Genomic DNA, 23322 nt, shown 5'->3' on the forward strand with positions numbered 1-23322 from the left:
TGAAGATACAGTGGAAAAGAGTGGTCCAGTCAGAAAGGAGAGATTTTCCCAGGATCCCCTTCTGCCTTCAAAAGGTGAGACACTCATTTTAAGTTCTATACCCTCAGCCTGGTACCCTTCCCCCTATTCAGCTGAGCCAAAGCCCAAACCTTTGATTGTTTTCAGAGCAGGGCTTTCCAGGCCAGAGAGGATCAGGACAAAGGGCTGGGTCAACTATACCTAGGAAAAAGTCACCCCCACCACTGACTGGTTCTATCCTGTTCCAACACCTGCTGGATGATCAGCCAAAGGGGAAGGGGGAGATGTTCAGCAGTGTGGCTTCTCTGGCTCCTACCTTGTCTCTAGTTTTTATCAGCTGCACATCACTCTGAATTTCAACTGTACCTCTGGAGATTTGGTAATGCCTGAAGCTAGGAAGAAAGAGGTCTTCTCAGGTCCCAGACCAGTGTTCTGAGCAGGCACAGTGGTCTCACATGGGGTGACAGCACCAGCTCAAGTAGCAACTGGTACCTTATTGGCCAGCAGCATGGCCCTAATCTCAGTGGGGTCCTCCCTTGTGAACACGAAGTCACCTGCATGTGATCTCCTCTAGAACTGGGTTGTTTTCCAGATGCCCCTGATGACTTTGAGAATTGTGGTGCTCTTACCCATCAACACCACAGCATTCCCTCCAAGGGACATGCAGATCTGCTGCATCTGCTTGGAGTCTACATAGTCCATTCCCACAATGAAGCGTTTTGGGTAACCATCCAAAAGTTGGATGATCTTAAGGAAGAAGTTGAAGTTCCAGGTTGCTCTGTCCTTCCTGGGCATCACAGCAGTGATCAGGGATTGCCAAGCAAGATTTAAAGAAAATGTCATTCTAACGAGGATGCCTGGTGAGAGCCTTTGTTTTTTTAATCCAGGTTTTCACACAACACTACACCTGGTTACAGGGATGCCCAGGTCCAGCAGCTGCACTTGTTGAAAGCTCTTTTCAGATGCAGCCCTGTGAGGTCCTATAGCCCATGCAATAGCAGAAGTAACAGCAATTCTTTTTTTTTTTTTTTTTTTTTCTGTTTTTTCGGAGCTGGGGACCGAACCCAGGGCCTTGTGCTTGCTAGACAAGCGCTCTACCACTGAGCTAAATCCCCAACCCCGTAACAGCAATTCTTGCAGGAAGTGTTCTACACTTGTACTTGTGGGGGCGGGATCCAGTGGTGGTGGTACAGGAACAATTAGAGTCCAGTTGGAGTCAGAAGGCAGGTTGCTTGTAGAGAGAATAGAAAGAGACATGGCAGTTCCCCCTTGTTTGTGTCTATTTATGTGTGTCCACTTCAGTGTCCACTTCGTGTGTGTGTGTGTGTGTGTGTGTGTGTGTGTGTGTGTGTGTGTGTGTGTGTGTGTGTACAGGCCAGAGGATGATTTGTTCTGTTTTTTGAGATGGTCTTTCAGGGCCAGAAGCTCATCACTGTATGTTAAGAAGTGTAGTGTCTCTATTGTATGCACAGTTTACTGCTCTTACAGAAACTTAATAGTTTCCTTACAAAGACTTTCACATTTTCCTACTGTCATTCCTCAGCATGAAAGTACCAAATCACTAAGTTGTTGTTACAATGTCCAATTTTTTTTTAATTACACAGGGACTCACTATGTCTCCTTTAGCTTTCCTGGATCTTTGCTTGTCTCTGCTTCTGATAAAAGGTTTGTGCGGCCTGACTTGATTGCTTAATTTTTAAAACTGCTGTAAGAGCCTGTGGGATGACTCAGCAGCTGTTTGCTGTTAAGCCTGACAGCCATGTGACCCCAGGACTCACAAGGGAGAAGTATAAGTTTCCTCTGACCTCATGGTTGAGCCCTTATACTTCCCCCTCCCAAACAAACACATATGGAAAATGTGAAGATTCTCTGTTCTACAGTATCAAGTATTTAGCAAAGACTTACTTCTTTATGTAAAAAGATGTGTATCCATCTGATGAAGATGCCAATTTGCTTTTGTCTAACGAGTGGTAAAATTTTATGTATACCAAAGAATTGTTTAAATCGCAGGGTATGATGGCTATGTCTATAATTCAAGCATTTTGGAAGTGGAGGCAAGAGGATCAGGTCATCCTCAGTCACATAGTGAATTCAAGGCCAGATTGTGCTACAGTGAAATCATCTCAAAATACAACATTAAATACTTGTTTTGAAATAAATTTATTTATGAGTATAAGTGTTTGACTTGTTTGCCTGTTTTATATATCTATTTGTATCTCTCTCTCTTTATATATCTATATACCTATTTATGTGACTATATACCTACAGTCACATAAAATTTTCTCAGACATAAAGGGATCCTAAATGGAAATGGTTTGAGAGACTCTGGTAGAGAACATGAGTTAGTACTTCTCAATACAGCATCATCTAATGGCATTGTCACAGTCTCCTTATAGGCACCTATTCTCTCATTTATAGAAGGGAAGATCAAAGCGAAGGGAGGTTAAAATCTTAACTCAGGTCAGAAACTCAAATTTAAGCCTTCCTAATTCCAGGAATGACTATGTCAAGGGGCATATAGACTTGCCTCCAGCTATACTGGGCTATCAAAGGATCTGAGCAACGGTAACTGCAGCTCATCGCCGTGTGGCCTCTGTGGTATGGTGCTGCACCCTTACCATTAGGCAGTTCGTGACCATTGTCCACCTTGCACACTCTTGTAGCCAAAGGGAAGACATTTACTTATTTTCATGGGGAGGTCAGACAGTACTGTGCAGAAATCAGTCTCTCACCATCATGTGGCTCCTGGAGATTAGACTCAGGTGGTCAGGCTTAATGTCAAGTCTTTAACTACTGAGCCATCTTCCCCACCTGCTACTCATATTTATAAATTTATAACTTAAATTTTAAATTACAAAATAAAAACCTGCAACTATTTTGAAAACTATCAAGCCTAGAGAGCACAGGAAAGAACTGAAAAATGAACACCTATACTTCATTTATATCCTATAATTGTGAACATTTGCTACATTACTTTAATTATCTTTATACTTTATTAACTTTTTATTTTTTGACAATTTGATACAAGCATTTCTTGATTATATTCACTTCCGACTTCCCAGACCCACCTTCAGGTCTTTTTATTTCTATTCATTCATTTTGTCACAGGGTCTCACAGTATAGTCCTGGTTGGCCTGGAATTCTCAAGGTAGGACAGGCTGACTTTCAACTCATAGAGATCTGCTTGCTTCTGTCTGTTGAGTGCTGGGATGAACGTCCTGAACTATCACGTCTGACCCTTTAAAAAATATTTTAATAACCCTCTGAGTCCAATTAGTATTGCTTGTATGCTCAGGCATGAGTAGGGACAATCTATCAGTGACCACAACCTTATATCTTTCTAATATTCTATACTTTTGAAAATATTTGAGTAGTTTTCACCAAGTGTGGTGGCGTGTACCTATAGGTCTAAGTAAATGTGGTTTGACCTACAGGCCTATATCTATTTAAAAAATGTACCAAATTTTTTAAAATCCATCTTAACGAGTGCTCAAACACACACACAAAGGCCAGCCCTCGACATGCTTTTTTCTCCTTTCAGTCTCCCCTCTTCCTCCCAGCCTCTACAATACATGGGGAAAAGCGATGGGGTCTATTAGGTCCTTGGGCAAGGGTATCAACAGTCACCAGATAAGATGGGAGTTCAGAATTAACACTCGATCTTAATCTAGTCACCTCTCAGGTGAAGCAAAACCAGGCCTCACTGCCCCTGAGGCCAAGCTTCATTCAGGCTGTTACAGGAAGAGTTGAGGTCACGAAAAGAGGCCTTGCGGTTAGCTCTCTCAGAAGATCACCCTCCCTCCAGAAGATTCTCGCCCCAGGTACCACTAGTTCGTTGTAAATTTTACTTCAAATTACACCTGAGGTTACCCAGGTAGAGAAAAGCGGCGCGTGAGGGCGAGTACTGCGCAAGCTCAGAAGGGTCAGCAGGTCGCCGTGCGCACGCGCAGCTCCCTTGGCCAGCTCGAGTTTCCTGGTGTGGAGCCTAGAGTTGCTTCCCGCCCCGCCCCTTGCGTTGCCATGGAGAGCGGCTAAAGCCCGCGGGTGGCAGCGGCCTGGGTCTGGTGTCCTCTGGCGGCATTTGCATGGACGTTGTTGAGCCGCACGGAGCTTTCCCAGAAGAGCGCAGACTTGGCGGAGATGCGGTCGGGGCCCCTGGGTCGCTGCAGTCACTTTTTTTGGCTGGGTGTCGCCTTCGACGCTGTGGGTGTGGCAGTGCTGTTCACTGGTGTCTTCGCCAACTTGCTGTTTTACGACATGCTGCTCTATCTGGGTTCCATCATTATCTTCGTCAGTCTCCTGTGGTGGATCTCCTGGTACACTGGCAACATTGAGGCGCTCCCGGAAGACCCCTTGAGGGGGACTTCGCCCCGCGATGGCGGGGTGCACCGCAGCGGCAGCCGTCGCTTCTCGCTGACCCTTAGGAACGTCTCCAACACCTTTCAGCGGATCCGCCGGCGGCGGCGGCGGCGGCGACTCCACCCGCGGGTCCTCCAGATGATCAGTAGCATCAGCTCTAGCGACCCGAGCCAGCTAGAAAGGAACCGTGACGCCAGAAGCGCGGGTGGCAGAGCGTCGTTCCGTTCAGCGAAGTCTGTTCTGAACCAGTTTGGCACAGCCCAGGCCTCTAAGAGCCTGCCTCTGGTCACTATTCATACCCCTCTCTCCATTTGTACTTCTAGGAGCCAACCTGTCTTTTCGATGACCTCGCAGAGCTACCCTCTGGCGTCTGACAGCAATTCTCACATGGCTTTGTCCTCTGACAGCAATGTGCCTGTGGATTCTCACCCTCAGCAGCGCTCTAAGATCAGTGTGGCCTCTCAGACCTACCCTCTGGAACGGGTAGAAAGTCAGAGCCACCTCCTGGTGCCCATGTCCTCTGAAAGTTTCTCTGTGATCTCTCAGAGCCACCTCCAGTCCTCTGACAGCTATGTGTCTGTGCCTGTGGACCATCACGCTCAGGAGAACTCTAAGATCAGTGTAGCCTCTCAGAGCTACTACCCTCTGGAACGAACAAAAAGTCAGAGCCACCTCCTGGTGATCTCTGACAGCCTATCTAGGGTACCCATGACTTCTCAGAGCCACCTCCAGTTCTCTGTATTCTCTGAAAGCCATGTGCCTGTGGATCCTCACTCTCACGGGCGCTCTAAGATCAGTGTAGCCTCTCGGATCTACCCACTGGAACGGACAGAAAGCCAGATCCACTTGCCAGTGCCCGTGCCCTCTGACAGTTTCTCTAAGGTACCCATGACCTCTCAGAGCCAAATCCAGCCCTCTGTATCTTCTGAAAACTGTGGGCCTGTGGACCCTCACTCTCAGGAGCACTCTAAGATCAGCGTGGCCTCTCGGATCTACCCTCTGGAACGAACAGAAAGCCAGAGCCACCTCCTAGTTCCTGTGCCCTCTGACAGTTTCCCTATGGTACCCATGACCTCTCAGAGCCAAATCCAGGGATCTCTAGCCCAACAAAGCCATCTCCAGAATCTTCCTCCTGCCTCTCAAATTCCTGAAACTGATAAAGCTTCTAAGAGCCATATTTTGGCCAAGGGGGTTCCATCTGGGATTACCCAGACTCAACAGCCACCGGCCTCTGCAGCCCAGACTTCTCAAAGTTCTTCACCTGTCCAAAAGCTTCCTAAGAACTAAAGTGCTGAGGCTTTGAAGGTGACCCAACTTGAAACTAAGTCAGGAGCAACCTGAGTATTCACTGGCTGTCTCTGAGGCCACACATTCAGACATTCAGTAGTGTGACCCTTCTGGGAACCCTTCAGCCTTGGGGACAGTGAGGAAAAGTCACCCTTTATAATAGGAATCAGACACCAGCCATTTGAATGTCTACTAAGGTGTTTGCCAAGTAAGTGGCTTGGAAGAAAAGTTACCAACATTATCCCTTTTATTGTCAGTGTTCTCAATTCCTGTAGTGGGAACAAAGTGGCCTTGGGCTTGAGGGATTAGTCATTTTGATGGTTTTTGAGATCAGTTCTCTGAGTAGTTGAGACCTAAGGCTTTCACTACTTTATTGGATAATGAAACCTGTTCCTTTTGTTTAAGGTTAGAAGAGAGAGCCAGAGAAGTGTTCTTTTAGGAAGCTATAAGGTCTGGACATGAGTGGAGGATTTGGATTCCGTAAGGGTTCTCTTGGAAGAAGACAGGGACATAACGTCAAATGACATTGAATCTTAGTGGGGAAGTTATTTTTTTTCAATATATTTGACTTTTGTCAGAGAGACTACATTGGCAGTGCCCCCCCACATGCCCCTTTAAAACCCCTTTAAAGCTTCCAAGGGAAAACCTATCCCCAGCTAGACATTAATGTTCTTCATATTCATAGACTTTTCAGTGAGTCACTTCTACTTAATGCCAAGTGATATTAATTTCCTGTTTACAACAGTGATATCTACTGTTTAAATATATCATCTAAATAAAACATTTTGTACAATGTAAGGGTAAGCTTTGAATGCATAAGTAGAGTTGGGTGACTCTAAAGTGAAAATGGTGGACCTGAGCTAGCTCTCTCCTCTCCCCTCTCCCTTTTCTCTTTCTTGGTTTATATTTTGTTGTTGCTGTTTTTGTTTTGGATGGTTCTTTGTTTGTTTGTTTGTTTCTTTCTTTTTTAGACAAGGTCTTCCTATATAGCCTTGCTGGTCTGGAATTCACTCTGTAGACCAGGTTGGTCTATGTAAATCAGGTTGGCTTTGAATTCACAGAGATCTGCCTGTCTTTGCCTCCCAAATCCTAGGATTAAAGGTATGCCCTTTCTGTTAACAGAGATCTCAGGTAGACCAGGTTGGTCTTAGACCCTGATCCTCTTCGTTCTACTTCCAGAGTGGCAGAATTACAAGTATGCACTGCCACCTCCAGCTGAGCTTTTTCTTTGCCTTTTTTTTTTTTTCCTGTGGTGGAATGATGCCCTTGGACAGAAGAGGGCATATGATCCTCTGAAAATGGAGCTAGACGGCTGTGAGCTTCCATGTGTCCTCTGGAAGAGCAGCCGGTGCTCTTACCTGGGCATCTCTCCAGCCCCCATATTTTATTTTTGCATTTAGTTCAATAATGGATATAACTGAATATTAGGCGGCAGCCATCATTTTCTTACAACTTTCTCCAACACTCCAATAAGAAATGTATGTGTTCCTTCTCTAGAAATAAACATACACATATTCTGTGAATCTTTTGTTATTTTGAGATAAAAGTCTCACTGTGTAGAACAAGTTGGTCTGGAACTCACTATGCAGACCAGACTGGGCTTGAACTCACAGAGTTCTATAAAACTTTACAGGCATTTTGGCTACTTGGGCTTTTATACAACTTGAAAACTGAATTTATAAATAAATATATTTAATTTAGAAATAAATATATTTATAAATATACAAAATATATCCAATTACTTATGTTTCTATTAAAAGAGAGAGAGAGAAGCTAGGCATGGTAACACATGCCTATAACCCTAACATTTGGGGTGCAGAGCAGGATGATTGTTGAAAGGTCAAGGTCAATCAAGGCAATCAGTCTCAAGAAACAGAAACAAAAGAAGTAGGGATTGGGCTGTAGTGGAGTGGCTCAGTGACAGTGCTTGGTGTGTGTGTGTGTGTGTGTGTATGCATGTAAAACTATATATGAGCAAAACTAATTTTAAAAGGAAAAGGCTGGGTTGGATGTGGAGGTAGACACCTATAATCTCAGCATTCATGAGGTAGAAGAAGGCATCATCTCTAAAATTTGGAGGCCAGCCTGGTCTACAAAAGCAGGTTCTAGGCCAGCCAGGGCTACATAGTGAGACCCTGTCTCAAAAACAGAAGAAAAATAGAACTTAGTGTTATTTCAAAAGACCATTTCTGTCCTCCTTTCTTCTTTGATGTATTGTCTAAGCGAGTCTTAGAGATTAGACACTAAATACCAGGGACAAGGTAAACATGAGAATATAAAGCTTCAGATCTTGCCAACAGAAAGTTTGTAGTCTTTGTTCTCCAGATACAAAGGATAGTTATGAGGATGCCTGAAGGTCAGCCTTTTGACAGGAGGAGCTTCTCATGCCCTTCAAATAGACAATTGGCCAAACATTTGTATTCTTTGTAGCAGGTGCCTGACATTGTAGTAAGTACTGATGAGTTGGTGCTATATTTGGAGGTCCTACTTTTCAAGGACTTCGCACCTATCAGGAGGCACACTAAAATAACTCCTACAGTGTAATACAGTGCACACTATACAGTATGTAATGTAGTGCATACATAATACAGTATGCACTACAGTGTAATATAGTATAACACTAGTGAGGGCTATGTGAGAGGTGTTTGAAACAGATTCAAAAGCAGATGTTCACTGGGTGAAGACCATGGATAAGAACATGAGAAAAGGGAAAAGGATCTTTAAAAAAGTGCAGAAGAGGGCCTGGAGAGCTCGGCAGTTGAAAGAGCCTGCTGGTCTTAACTTTAGGTCAAGCAGCCATATTGGGTAGAGTCCCAATGTCTATAACTCTATTTCCAGATAATGTAATGCTCTCTTCTGGCCTTTGTGGGCACAAACACAGGATATAGCATAAGTACAAATATATATATATATATATATATATATATATATATATATATATATATAATTTTTTTTTAAATTGTGGATTTTTTTTTGGAACAGGAAACAGTGGGTGCACATCTTTATTCCAAGCACAGGGGAGGCAGAGGCAGAGTTTTGTTTTAACAAATCAAAACAATAAAAGGAAAGAAAAGGGAAAAAAATCTATTGTTGCTATTGTTATTTTTCAAGACAGGGTTTCTCTGTATACCTGGCTGTCCTGGAACTCAGAGACTCTTCTGTCTTTGCCTTCAAGTACTGCAGTTAAAGGCATCTATGACCATGCTTAGCCAAATAATAATAGTAATAATAATAATAACAATACTACTACTAATAATAATAAAAACCTTAAATAGGGCATAGTGCATACAATGTTAATCCCAGCATTTGAGAGACATGGGTTGATAAATGCCAACTCAGACTAGTATAGTCAGCAAAACTTTCAATCACCATATATAAAGAAATGAAGACATTCCATGATAAAGACAAATTAAGCAATCTATGTATGTATGTATCTATTATCTATCTATCTATCTATCTATCTATCTATCTATCTATCTATCTAGTTATCTATCTCTATCTACCTAAATCCAGGCCTTACATAAGGTGCTATGCCAGGGGCCAGCCCTGGTACTTCTTTTTTTTTTTTTTTTAAATCAATTTAAGGCTTTATAAAATTAAAACTTTAAAATATTGAAGAAAGAAGTTTAAGAATACACTAAAAGAGGGAAAGATTTCCTATGGTCATGGATCAGTTGGATTAATATTGTGAATATGGCCATCCTACCAAATGTTTTTTAAAAAAACCCTAGACTTGAAGAAAATAAATAACTCAATTAAAATGGGTTGCACAACCGTATAGAAGAGTTCTTCAAAGATAAAACATAAATGGCTGAGAAACACCTAAAGAAAATTTCAACCTCCTCGCTATTAGAGAAATGCAAACTAAACTACAAGTTGTCACTATTTGTCTCTATGCATGCTTTTGTATTTACTATAAATTTGCACATAAAACCAATAGAGATGAGAAGGCAGCATATGTAATTGGATCACATTTATTCTCTTCAGTTTCCCCCTGCTTTAGCACAGATTAGTGAATTATGTGCTGTAGTCACTGTTGTTGAAATATTGAAAAATCAAGCTTTCAATTTGTATATTGATAGTGTTTATGTGGCATGAATAATAGCCCCTTTGGGCACTGCTGCTCTTGTAGCCCCTATCTCCATTGTTCAAGAGTATCTATTAGAATTACAAACCTTATTATGGCAGAGGAAACATCCCTTATTTGTTGGCCATACAAGAGCCCATTCCTCCTTACCAGGACCTGTGGTGAATGGTAACCATCTTGCAGACATGCACACTCATCCACTTGTAGCTTTGAATACTGCAGTGTCAGCCCTTGAGAAGGCTATAAGTCTACATAAACATTTCCATCTTAATGCGGGCTCCTTAAGGTTTCATTGTAACATTACCAAAGAACAAGCTACCAATATTGTTACACATTGCCCCTTGTGTGCTGAATTTATATCCTCCCCTAACTTGGGGACTAATCCCAGGGGGTTAGTACCCAATGATGTTTGGCAAATGGATGTTATCCATTTTCCTTCTTTTGGAAAGTTTCAATTTGTTCATGTATCTATTTCAGTCTGATATTTGCCTCTGCTCATAGTAGAGAAAAATTAAGGGATGCTAAAAATCATTGCCTACAAGCCTTTGCATTTATGAATACCCCTTGTCAGATTAAAACTGATAATGGGCCAGCATAAACCAGCAAGGGGTTTGCTGGATTCTGTCATGATTATAATATTGTACATAAAACGGTTATTTCCTATAATCCACAAGGCCAAGGTATTGTAGAACATGCTCATTGCTCTCTCAAAGTGTATTTCAATAAAATAAAATGAGGGAGCATCTCTCTTCCCATGCACATTTATCTCTTGTTCTTTACATTTGAATTTTTTTTTAAATTGTGAATTCTAAAGGACGCTCAGCAGTGGATGACACTGGCGAGCTCCAGTGGAGTGACATGGCATGGAAAGACCTCATCACCGGTACATGGAAGGGACCTGATCCTGTCTTGGTTAGGGCCGGAGGCTCTGTCTATACTTTTCCCCAGGATGCTGAGACTCCTGTGTGGGTGCCTGAGCGTTGTGTTCATCCTTCATCACTATGGATCCCGACCCAGGAGGAGGCCGTTTGGGCATTCGTGAAGAACCTACAGATACTCATGCCAGTGGGGATGGGTGGTCCTGTCTGGCCTGCCTTCTTGGCTACCAATGTGTCTCTGGGAATGGCAGCCATTGGAGTTGATGAGGAGCAAATTAACATAACTGGGATTTTTGGGGTTTCTGAGTCCTTCTGTTTCACTACAGTGAAAAATGTTTCCTTGTTGTCAAATAATTCCTCCTTTTTCTTTGTGGTTTGGAATGGTACTAATGCTGGAGATAGTCTTAACTGTTCTTCGCAGGAATGCCATCTACGAAGCAGCTGGGGATCATAGGACTCTACCCTGGTTGTGTGGATCCCAGGCATAGTTCCATTGCCTGTCAGTCATTCGGGAGAAAATCAGCTGATTCTGACCCGTCATAAGAGAGACTTTGGCATTATCACTGCAATTACAACAGCCATCGCCACTGCAGCTACTGCGGCTGCAGTGTCCAGGACGACCCTCTCCCAATCTCTCCCAATTGTTACGGCAAGCACGGTGAATAAACTTTCAGGAGAAGTTGCTGAAGCACTTTCCACGCAAAATAATTTGAATGCTTTCATACAATTGGGAATTCTAAATTTAAGTCAACAGACAGCGCTTTTACAGGAACAGCTTGATTTCTTATGGGAGACCCCTTGGCCTCCTGTTCTCCTATTTTCATGCCTGTTTGTGTGACTCCACCTAGAGTTCAAAACCTTACATTGGCCCTTTCTCAGCTTAATAATTACTTGAAAGGCCCTTGGAATGAAAATTTACCAATCTCACCACTCAATTGACTATGCAAATTATCCAAATCAATGAAACTCCAGTTCCTCCAGTGTCTGGAGATACTTTGCTTAAAGGCCTTAAATGTGTGGATTCATTTCTGGGTCTTCAGTTCTATTCCACTGGTCTACTTGCCTGTCCCTGCACCAATACCATACAGTTTTTCTTAATTACTATTCCTCTGTAATACAGCTTGAGGTCAGGGATGGTGATTCCCCCAGAAGTTCTTTAGTGTTGAGGATAGTTTTTGTTATCCTGGGATTTATTTGTTATTTCAAATGAATTTGCAAATTGCTCTTTCTAACTCTGTGAAGAATTGAGTTGGAATTTTGATGGGGATTGCATTGAGTCTGTAGATTGGGCATTTTTACTATATTAATCTTGCCAATCCATAAACATGAGAGGTCTTTCATCTTCTGAGATCTTCAATTTCTTTCTTCAGAGACTTGAAGTTCTGGTCATACCGATCTTTCACTTGATTGGTTAGAATCACAAGGAAGTATTTTAACGTTATTTGGGACTATTGTGAAGGGTGTCATTTCCCTCATTTCCTTCTCAGCCTGTTTATCCTTTGAGGAGAGGAAGGCTACTGATTTGTTTGAGTTAATTTTATACCCAGCCACTTTGCTGAGGTTGTTTATCAGGCTTAGTAGTTCTCTGGTGGAACTTTTGGGGTCCCTTAAGTATACTATCATATTATATGGAAATAGTGATATTTTGACTTCTTCCTTTCCAATTTGCATCCCTTTGACCTCCTTTTGTTGTCTGATTGCTCTGGCTAACACTTTGAGTACTATATTGAATAAGTAGGGAGAGAGTGGGCAGCCTTGTCTAGTCCCTGATTTTAGTGGAATTGTTTCAAGTTTCTCTCCATTTAGTTGGATGCTGGCTGCTGGTTTGTTGTATATTGCTTTTCTATGTTTAGATATGGGCCTTGAATTCCTGATCTTTCTAAGACCTTTAACATGAAGGGGTGTTGAATTTTGTCAAATGCTTTCTCAATATCTAATGAAAATATCATGTGGTTTTTTTCTATGAGTTTCTTTATATAGTGGGTTATGTTGATGGATTTCGGTATATTGACCCATTCCGGCATCCCTGGGATGAAGCCTACATGATCATGATGGATGATCATTATGATGTGTTCTTGGATTTGGTTTGTGAGAATTTTATTGAGTAAGTTTATGTTGATATTCACAAGGGAAATTGGTCTGAAGTTCTCTTCTATGTTGGGTCTTTTTGCAATTTAGTTTTAAGCATAATTGTGGTTTCACAGAAGGATTTGGGTAGTGTTCCTTCTGTTTCTATTTTGTGGAATAGTTTGGACAGTTCTGGTATGAGGTCTTCTATGAAGATCTGATAGAATTCTGCACTAAACCCATCTGGTCCTGTGCTCTTTTTGGTTGGGAGACTTTTAATAACTGCTTCTATTTCATTAGGAGATATGGGATTGTTTAGATGGTTTATCTGATCCTGATTTAACTTTGCTACCTGGTATTTGTCTAGAAAATTGTCCATTTCCTTCAGATTTTCCAGTTTTGTTGAATATAGGCTTTTGTAGTAGGATCTCATGATTTTTTGAATTTCCTCAGATTCTGTTGTTATGTCTCCCTTTTCACTTCTGATTTTGTTAATTTGGATACTGTCTCTGTGCCCTCTGGTCAGTCTGGCTAAGGGTTTATCTATCTTGTTGATTTTCCCAAAGAGTCAGCTCCTGGTTTTGTTGATTCTTTGTATGGTCCTTTCTGTTTCTACTTGGTTGATTTCAGCTCTGAATTTGATTATTTCCTGCCTTCTACACCTCTTGGGTGTATTTGCTTCTTTTTGTTCTACAGCTTTCAGGTGTGCTCTCAGGATTCTAGTGCATGCTCTCTCCAGTTTCGTTTTGGAGGCACTCAGAGTTATGAGTTTTCCTCTTAGCACTGCTTTCATTGTGTTCCAGAAGTTCGGATATGTGGTTCCTTCATTGTCATTAAATTCTAAAAAGTCTTTAATTTCTTTCTTTATTTCTTTCTTGACCAAGTTATCATTGAGTAAAGTTGAGAAGTTCAACTTCTGTGTATATGTGGGCTTTCTTTCATTTTTGTTGTTATTGAAGACTAGCCCTAGTCCATGGTGATCTGATAGGATGCATGGGATTATTTCAATATTCCTGTATCTATTGAGGCCTGTTTTGTGACTGATTATATGGTCAATTTTGGGGAAGATGCTGGAAGAAAGTATATTGTTTTGTTTTAGGATGAAATGTTCTATAAATATCTGTTAAATGCATTTGGTTCATTACTTTTGTTAGTTTCTCTATGTGTCTGTTTAGTTTCTGTTGCATGATCTGTTCATTGATGAGAGTGGGGTGTCCAAGTCTCCTATTATTATTGGGTGAGGTACAGTGTGTGCTTTAGCTTTAGTAAGGTTTCTTTTATGAATGCGTGTGCCCTTGCGTTTGGAGAATAGATATTTAGGATTGAGAATTCATCTTGGTGGATTTTTCCTTTGATCAATATGAAGTGTCCTTCTTTATTGTTTTTGATGACTTTTGGTTCAAAGTTGATTTTATTTGATATTAGGATGGCTGCTCCAGATTGGTCCTGAGAACCATTTACTTTGAAAGTTGTCTTCCAGCCTTTTACTCTGAGGTAGTGTCTGTCTTTGTCTCTGAGGTGTGTTTCCTGTATGCAACAGAATGCTGAGTCCTCTTTACATATCCAGAGTGTCAGTCTATATCTTTTTTATCAGGTAATTGAGTCCATTGATGTTTAGAGATATTATGGAATAGTGATTGTTGTTTCCTGTTATTTTTGTTGTTAGAAGTGGAATTTTGTTTGTGTGGATATCTTCTTTAGGGCTTGTAGAAAGATTACTTTCTTGCTTTTTCTAGGGTGTAGTTTCCCTCTTTGTATTGCAGTTTTCCATCTATTATCCTTTGTAGGGCCAGCTTTGTAAGAAGATATTGTGTAAATTTGGTTTTCTCATGGAATATCTTGGTTTCTTCATCTATGTTAATTGAGAGTTTTCCTGGATATAGTAGCCCGGGCTAGGTTTTGTGTTCTCTTAGGGTCCGTATGACATCTGTCCAGGATCTTCTGGCTTTCATAGTCTCTGGAGAAAAGTCTGGTGTAATTCTGATAGGTCTGCCTTTATATATTATTTGACTTTTTTCCCTTACTGCTTTTAATATTCTTTGTTTTGTGTGTTTGGTGTTTTGACTGTTATGTGACAGGAGGGATTTCTTTTTCGGTCCAATCAATTTGGAGCTCTGTAGGCTTCTTGTTTGTTTATGGGCATCTGTTTCTTTAGTTAGGGAAGTTTTCCTCTGTAATTTTGTTGCAGATATTTACTGGCTTAAGTTCAGAGTCTTCATTCTCTTCTATACCTATTATCCTAGGATTGATCTTCTCATTGTGTCCTGGAATTCCTGGATGTTTTGGGTTAGGACCATTTTGCATTTTAAATTATCTTTGATGGTTGCATCAATGTTTTCTATGCTACCTTCTGCCCCTGAGATTCTCTCTTCTATCTCTTGTATTCTGTTGGTGATGCTTGCATCTATGACTCCTGGTCTCATTCCTAGGTTTTCTATTCCCATGGTTGTCCCCCTTTGTGCTTTCTTTATAGTTTCTTTTCTATTTTTTTCAGTAGCACAAACTTCATTTTAAAAATTTTTTTATTAGATATATTTCTTTACTTACATTTTAAATATTATTCCCCTTCCCAGTTTCCTATCCACAAGCCTCAATCCCACTCCCCCATATGGATATTCCCCCCCATACATGCCACTTACTGCCCCTCCCCATATTCCCCTGCACTGGGGGTCCAACCTTGGCAGGACCAAGACTTCCCCTTTCACTGGTGCCCCAATAAGGCTATTCTCTGCTGCACATGCAGTTGGAGCCCTGGGTCAGTCCATGTATAGTCTTTCAGTAGTGGTTTAGTCCCTGGAAGCTCTGGTTGGTTGGCATTGTTGTTTTTATGGGGTTGCAAGCTCCTTCAACTTTTTCAATACTTCCTGTAATTCCCCCCAAGGGGGTCCTGTTCTCAGTTCGATGGTTTGCTGCTAGCATTGACCTCTGTATTGGACATGCTCTAGATGTGTCTCTCAGGAGAGATCTATATCCTGTCCCTTTCAGCATGCATTTTTTAGCTTCATCCATCTTATTTCGTTTTTGGTGGCTGTATATATAAGGGTCACATATGGGGCAGGCTCTGAATGGCCATTCCTTGAGTTGCTGCTCTAAACTTTGCTTCCCTATCCCCTCCTATGGATATTTTTTCCTCTTTTTTTTTTTCTTTTCTTTTTTTCGGAGCTGGGGACCGAACCCAGGGCCTTGCGCTTGCTAGGCAAGCGCTCTACCACTGAGCTAAATCCCCAACCCTATTTTTTCCTCTTTTAAGAAGGAGTGGGAGCATCTCCATTTTGGTCATCCTTCTTCTTGAGTGTCCTGTAATCTGTGGGTAATTCGAGCTTTTGGCTAATATCTACTTATCAATGAGAACATACCAAATGTGTTTTTCTGTGATTGAGTTACCTCAATCAGGATGATATTTTCTAGTTCATTCTATTTACCTACGATTTTCATAAAGTCATTGTTTTTGATAGCTGAGTAATATTCCATTGTGTAGATGTACCACATTTTTTGAATCCATTCCTCTGTTGAAGGGCATCTGGGTTCTTTACAGCCTCTGGCTATTATAAATAAGGCTGCTATGAACATAGTGAATCATGTGTCTCTGAGTTTGATTATTTCCTGCCTTCTACTCTTCTTGGGTTTATTTATTTATTTTTGTTCTAGAGCTTTTAGGTGTGCTGTCAAGCTGCTGACATATGCTCTCTTATGTTTCTTTTTGCAGGCACTCAGAGCTATGAGTTTTCCTCTTAGTACCACTTTCATTGTGTCCCATACATTCGGGAATGTTGAATCTTCATTTTCATTAAATTCTAAGAAGTCTTTAATTTCTTTATTTCTGCCTTGACCAAGTTGTCCTTGAGTAGAGCATTGTTCAACTTTATTTATTTATTTATTTATTTATTTATTTATTTATTTACTTATGTATGTATGTGAGTGCTCTATCTGCATATGTTCCTCCATGGGGGTATCAGATCCCTTATAGATAGTGTGTTTGCTGCCTCACATATTCTCTGGGAGATGAAGTCTAGCACCAACAGCCACTGTGTGTGTGTGTGTGTGTGTGTGTGTGTGTGTGTGTGTGTGTGTGTGTGTGTGTCTATCTGGCTTGCCTCACCTTTCCTGTCTGCTTGCATTGGGATTACAGATTCCCTACTTTTCTTCCCTGCACTTCCAGTTTCTTTAAGCTTCAACAGTATTACACCTGCAGAGAAATCAAAATTGCCCTGGGTCTGTTAAGCCTTGCCATGAGCCTCTCCTGGGGGACCCTTATTTTTTTTTTAAAAGATTTATTTATTTATTATATGTAAGTATAGTGTAGCTGTCTTCAGACAACTCAAGAAGAGGGCATCAGATCCCATAACAGGTGGTTCTGAGCCACCATGTGGTTGCTGGGATTTGAACTCAGGACCTCTGAAAGAATGGTCAGTGCTCTTAACCACTGAGCCATCTCTCCAGCCCCTGGGGGACCCTTCTCTGAGCCCCTTTGAAAGTTCCTTTAGAAGCCAAGGTGATTTGGGGCCTTCTGAATGTTCTTGGCAGGAGGCCTCACTCCAGAGCAGACAGGGCCTGTCTCTCAGGAAGTATCTAACCTTCCTCTTTCTTCTGGCCAGGTTTTCATGAATGATGAGGCAGAAGAGTGTGTGAAGCTCACGAGCCTATACTTGTTTGCAAAGAACGTGAGGTCCTTGCTTCACACCTATCACTACCAGCAGATTTTTCTTCACGAATTTGCCATGGCCTATACCAAATATGTAGGAGAAACACTGCAGCCCAAAACTTATGGCTACAGCAGTGTGGAGGAGCTACTGGGAGCCATCCCACAGGTAGGTGTTTTCCTCAGCTTCTGGGAAAGTGTCTTCCTGAAGAGCCATTGCTGATTCCTGATCATTGATGTAAGGTGTTACCTGGATGCTGCCAGATATGAAGAGTGAGTTTATTGTTTCTCGGTGACGTTTATAAACCTTTATTTCTGTGTGCCAAGTAAGTAAGTTTTGGGCCTTCCTTCTAGAAATGTGCTCAGTGGTCACCTAACCAGACAGGACACCTAAGTCAATGTCCTGAGTGGAATATGTCTAGAGCACCAGAGCTGTGACCCCTGTGATCATTTGATAGAGAATGGCCCAGGCAAGGCCCACTTCCTGAGCATTTAACAGTCTTGCAGGAGCAGCATCACAGATGTCTGTGAGTTACTGTATAGCAGAGCGGTGTAGGTTTTCATGGTAGATAATGGGGCATGCACAATGAAGAACAGCCAGCAGCAGTGAGAGGCAATGAGCCTGTTCTGGGAGATTGCTGCAAAAAAATAAAAGTGAAAAATACAAGTATGCTAGAGCCTAGAGTGGGAGTTGTTCCGAGGTCCTTGCTCCCCTGGGCACGAGCTTCCCTGTACTGTGGAGAAGGCAGAGGAGCCCAGCTTTACCTTTGGAAAGCATTACTGCTGTCCACAGTAGAGCTGAGGGAAAGTGGAGTGGGGGAAGAAGCTAATGCAATATCCTAACTGCTGTCCAGGCTCCAGAAGATATTGGTAAAGGAGTTGGGCTGGGTTAAAATAAAATCTAAAACCCAAAATACTTTAAAACCTTCTGAAGGCAACATGACACCGCACTGGACAGCCCACACCTGACCTCCTGTGATGGATTGCAGTGGAAAACACTTTTTTCACTATTAATAAAAAGGAAAAATTCATTTAAAAGTGCCTTCAAGCTATGTGCATACAATGTTTATGAGATATGGTTGAATTTCTAGTTTCAGTGCTCCCAGACCCTGAAGGTACCTCACTAGATATAGTCAGATATTCCCAAATCCGAAGTCCTCTTGAGTCCAAGCATTTGAGACAGAAGGTGCTCAGCCTCCGATGTAGGAGTGGAAGAATTCCTGGAAGCTGAGGGCAGGCGTTAGGTGGAGAGCCCTAGGAGACAAGGCCTACTTCCATCCTGACTTGGCTGAATAGGTGGAGTGTTGCTTTAGAAGCTAAGAGAAAGCATAGAAAAACTGTTGGCATTTATTGAGTTCTCACTCTGGTATGTGAGACGCAGGCACAAGAGGCCCACTTTCCTGAATGTTAGGGTACTTTCCTTTCCTTTTCCACTGCTTAACCAGAATATGTCTTGTGTGCAGGTGGTCTGGATAAAAGGACATGGTCATAAGAGAATTGTAGTGTTAAAAAATGACATGAAAAGTAAGTAAGCTCCCATCTCCTCCCCTGACTGCCTTGTGGTTCTCTCACTGACTTTCCTCTCTGATGGGCACTCTTGTCTTCTAGACCGGCTAAGTTCATTTGACCTTTCCCCTGTCAATCATGAAGACCAGCCTGCAGTCAGCAGGCAGATCCTGGAGGTGCCAGAACCCCATCTAGCCTCAGAGCTCCATCTCAGAACAGGTACTGGGTACTAGAGGGAAAGCAAGGACATAGACAGAGCCTTAAAGGTCAGGAAGTGCTTGGGGTAGGACATGTGGAGGAAACAGAACAGTGAGCAATTTCATTAAAGTTAAATAGAGATTAAAATTTTTTAAGATATATTTTATTTTTATGTGTATAAATATTTTGCCTTGCATGTATGTGTGCACTTGGTGCTTAGGAGATGGGAAGAGGTCATTGGGTCCCCTGGAATGGGAGTTAATGGATGGCTGTGAGCCACTATGTAGGTGCTGGGAACCAAATTCAAGTCTTCTACATGAGCAACAAATGTTCTTAACTGCATGAGCCATCTCTCTAGACCTAAATATTCATTTTCCCCCAGTGCGGTTTGGTGTGTAGTTAACAACTGGTATTGAATGATTATCTGTGTAAGTTCCTTAAAGAATATCCTAATTCCTTTTTGGGCCTCTTCAGAGCCTTCTCTTCTAAAGAGCACAAATCTTTAGCCATCTACGCTGGCTTTGGTGTGTTGTTTGCCAGGGGTCTTGTGATAATGGCGTTGCTGTTGTTGTTGTTGTTGTTGTGCGTGCGCGTGTGTGTGCTTGATTACTTCATGCTGACTTCTGAGGCTGAGAAAAGCCCCAGGAGCAGACCTTTGTTCCTGTTTCAATATAGCTAGCTGCCTGCCTTCTCTCTGCAGGACCCAGCCAGATGGAGCAGGAACTTCTGCAATTGGCCAACAGCTCCCCTGTTGACCTTCTCTGTGCTCCTGTTCCTTCATGCCTGCCATCCCCTCAGCTAAGACCAGATCCTGTCATCCTGCAGCCCACTGATCTCATTCAGTTTGAGGAACACCCTCAGGAGCCTTTGGGTAGGTTGCACCCCATGTGCTTGGGCACTTGTCTGTGGGTTTGCAGATGACCCATGATGCCAGTGTAGGAGGTGTCTGATGAACATAGGGAAAAGCAATACTGTTTGTTTCAGGTATAAAAGTACCTGTGCTGATTATTCAGCTCATTCCCTTCCCTGTTGGGTTTGCTGCTAATAGGATTTATAAATCTGGTATAATCTACATTGAGGGCTAATGGCACTGGGCTGTGGAAGAGCCCTTGAGTAATTAAGTCCTGTCCCACATCCTCTGGAACTTTTGGCCTTTGTACCATGTCTGAGTTCAGCTGCTCCTTAGGCAACACTTGTCACTTGCTACATAACATTTACTTAGGTCCCAGTGGATTCTGGGGCTTTAGGAAGCTGGTTTGAGCAAGGTACTTATGGTTCGAGGCCCTGGAGTCCTGTGACCTAAAAACCAAGAAGCGTGACCTCTTTGGTTGTTGTTGTTTTAGGACAGGGTCTTACTACATAGCTTTGCTTGGACTGAAATTTGCTTTGTAGACCAGGCTAGCCTCTAACTCACAGAGATCCATATGCCTCTGCCTCCTGAATGCTGGAATTAAATGCTGATTTCTTAACATAGTAACTTAAGGTTAGCCTGAGGTGAAGTCCATTCAATTTCTTACCCTGTGTCAGGTGCTGGGACTGATGGACCATACTACTAGTGGGGCCACCACCTCTGCTCCACAGGTTAGGTGACTAAGGCCTTTTGATTGTTAGTCTGTCATTCTGCCTTTGAGGAGTCCCAGATGCTCTGTGGAAAGCCTTCACTTTCCTCTCTTGCCACTTGACTCTGACTCTCTTCTTTTCTGCCTGTACTTCTCTGCTGTTGGCACACTTCCACTGTCTACAGTCTTTGTAAGGCAGTGTTTGACACAACTGGCCCCAGATAGAGCCAGGAGAGTTTGACGTTGCTTATGACATGAAAAGAGCAGTGATACCATAGGTTCACTGTGTACTCTGTAGAGATGGAGAGCTGCCTCTTCATGGGTGCTCACCTTTATGCACATGTACACAAGAGCTCTTCCAAATGCTTGTGACAGAGGAGAAGAAGGGCCTGTGTCCTTTGCCCATCTGAGGAGAAGTTGGGGCTGTGTCATCTCTCTGTCACTATCATTTGGCCTGTGCCTTTGGAATCGGGTTTCTTGCTATACACAGGTGGCTTCTAAGACACAGTGGTCTGTCTTTTTCCAACACATGTGTGTTACATGTGATCTAAACTCTGAAGAAAACCAGCTGACCTTCTAACGTGGTTCCAAGTGACTCTTCCCTTGTCTCTGGCATCAACACCATGGCAAGCATGTGGCCTCTGTAAAAAGAATGGGCAGGTATTCACTAGCAAGCACTAAGGTCTTTCTCCCTGTTGCCTCAGAACATTCACAGATTTAGGAGTCTTAGTCACAAGACAGAGGAATGAAGGAGCAGAATCTGAGGAAGAAAAACTGGCCTTTATAGGTGGTCAACAAGACATGTCTAACAATTTGCAATCTAAAGAAAAGTGATGTATCACTTATAAATATTTTATTTTTGTGACATATCATATTGACCATGTAGCCAATACCTAAACTGTGACATAAGTGTGACATTTGGTGCTTTGGTTGTTTGGTTTGGGGTTTTGTTTCTCAGTATAACAGCCCCAGCAGCTGTCCTGGAACTTGCTCTGTTGACCAGGCTGACCTTAAACTCACAGAGATCTGTCTGCCTCTGCCTCGGCCTCGGCCTCGGCCTCCACCCCCTGAGTGCTGTTTGTTGGGGTTTTGTTTGTTCGTTCGCTTGTTTGTTTTTGAGACATTGACTTGACTTGTAGCCAAGGCTGGCCTGTCGCTATAGTAATCTTGCCTCAGCTTCCTGAGAGCTGGATTTACAAGCCACCTACCACATCTGGCCCTGGTGGGGTTTTATAAGCTTGTTTTTGTTTTTTAAATGCAGATGAACTGAAAACAAGTACTTCTTATGAGCCCTAGAACTAAATAAATCTATTTATGTTTCTGTCTTTCTAGGAGTTTTATTTTTAAACCAAGAAGAAAAAACAGAAATTCCAATACCAGTAAAGAAGGGGAACCTGTCCTGTAACTCCTCACCCAGTAGCCCAGCATCCGCTTCTGCTCCTCCCAAACCCTCCTCAGAAGCCCCCGGGCTACTGATTAGCAAGGATGCAGTGGAAAGCCCAGCAAAAAAGCAGCCCAAAAATAGAGTCAAATTGGCAGCCAACTTTTCTTTTGCACCTGTGACCAAGCTCTAACTTCCAGTTTGAACACAGAATTAAATTAGGATGGGGGGAAAACTGTCTGATTCTACACACAAAAATAGGCTTAAAAACCTCATTTTATGTCTTGACCCCAGAAGCCACTTTTATTAATGGTCCATAGGGAAATGTTTGTTTCCAAATTTCAGATGAACTTTTTCTTACTTTATTTCTTCCAGTTATTTGAAAGAACTCCATTAAGGAATCTGTATTATATTTACCAAATTTTTCTAGACTATTGTGAATTGTGGTGGTTGGGAAGAAATAAGCAGAGATCATTCAGCAGGAAGTGGATTGAGTCCCATTGAGCAGCCTCATCATTTGTTTAAGCAAATGTATTTGTGGTTGTTCAAGAAGCCAAACATGTCCTTAAACCTGCGGGTCACACACTGGGGCATGAGTGAGTGGCAAGAGAGTCATTTTCCGGTTGACAGGAAAGTTCCTGGCTTCTAGGTGACTTATTGGTGTGCCTTGTTTTTTATGTAACTATGTCTGTGGTTAACCAATGTGGCCTCATCCCATTTTTTAAAAAAGTTTCCATTTGGGGATTCCATTTAATTAAGAGCTTTCTAGAAAGTTATTTCATGCTTCCCTTCTCTGTCTGTCTCCGTTTGATAAGGGTAAGGTTTAAGGAAAAGAGATGGTCTCGATGTCATCCATTTAAGTCAGCATTTGAATGACATATTGTGTATTGAGAGGTAATGGTTAGAGTCTGATTTTTTAAACTATGCATTAAATGCATAAATTGTAAATCAGCTGAGTGGTGAAATGCTTCAAATGGTGTGGGTTCAATATTATTTCCACTAAGAAGAAACCAGAGTTTTATCTGTAATTTGAAGGTCAAGGTTGATCCTTGTTCTTGTGATTTAAAAATTGGCTGTAAATCTGGGAAGCTCTCCATGTGAAGATGTGTGTGTCCATGTTAGTTCATCTTGACGTCTTTAATAGTGTCTAGCTTTACTGTTACTGTTCACTGTTGGAAGCATGTTTGGGTTTTTATTATTGTGGTAGCTGATGTTGGCATTTGGGAAAAGCTAGCCTTTGCGGACACTGCCTTGTGGAATGGCCTTCTCTTCTGGGTGCCACTTATGAGTGGCCTCTCACCGCTGTTGGAGAGACCTGACATTTACAATGGATTGTATCTGTT

The 23322-nt window shown here is 42.2% G+C and overlaps 2 protein-coding genes and 1 pseudogene across 2 annotated transcripts; 2 read left to right on the forward strand and 1 right to left on the reverse strand.

The window, feature by feature from the left end:
• Nucleotides 1–280: 280 nt before the first annotated feature.
• On the reverse strand, nt 281–813 carry LOC116908777 (annotated as a pseudogene).
• A 2790-nt stretch (nt 814–3603) lies between these two features.
• Nucleotides 3604–6594, forward strand: LOC116909225. Its single transcript, XM_032912726.1, has 2 exons — nt 3604–3631; nt 4070–6594. The coding sequence occupies exons 1-2, from the start codon at nt 3604–3606 to the stop codon at nt 5662–5664; spliced, it is 1623 nt and encodes a 540-aa protein (XP_032768617.1). The 3' UTR covers nt 5665–6594.
• A 10709-nt stretch (nt 6595–17303) lies between these two features.
• LOC116908779 (meiosis regulator and mRNA stability factor 1-like) lies at nt 17304–23050 on the forward strand. The gene is made up of 5 exons (XM_032912151.1): nt 17304–17504; nt 18799–18859; nt 18944–19060; nt 19740–19910; nt 21931–23050. Exons 1-5 carry the CDS (start codon nt 17415–17417, stop codon nt 22170–22172), a joined length of 681 nt encoding a protein of 226 aa, XP_032768042.1. The 5' UTR covers nt 17304–17414; the 3' UTR covers nt 22173–23050.
• Nucleotides 23051–23322: the final 272 nt, after the last annotated feature.

This window comes from Rattus rattus, chromosome 9 (assembly GCF_011064425.1).
Source record: "Rattus rattus isolate New Zealand chromosome 9, Rrattus_CSIRO_v1, whole genome shotgun sequence".
NCBI classification, from domain to species: Eukaryota; Metazoa; Chordata; class Mammalia; order Rodentia; family Muridae; genus Rattus; species Rattus rattus.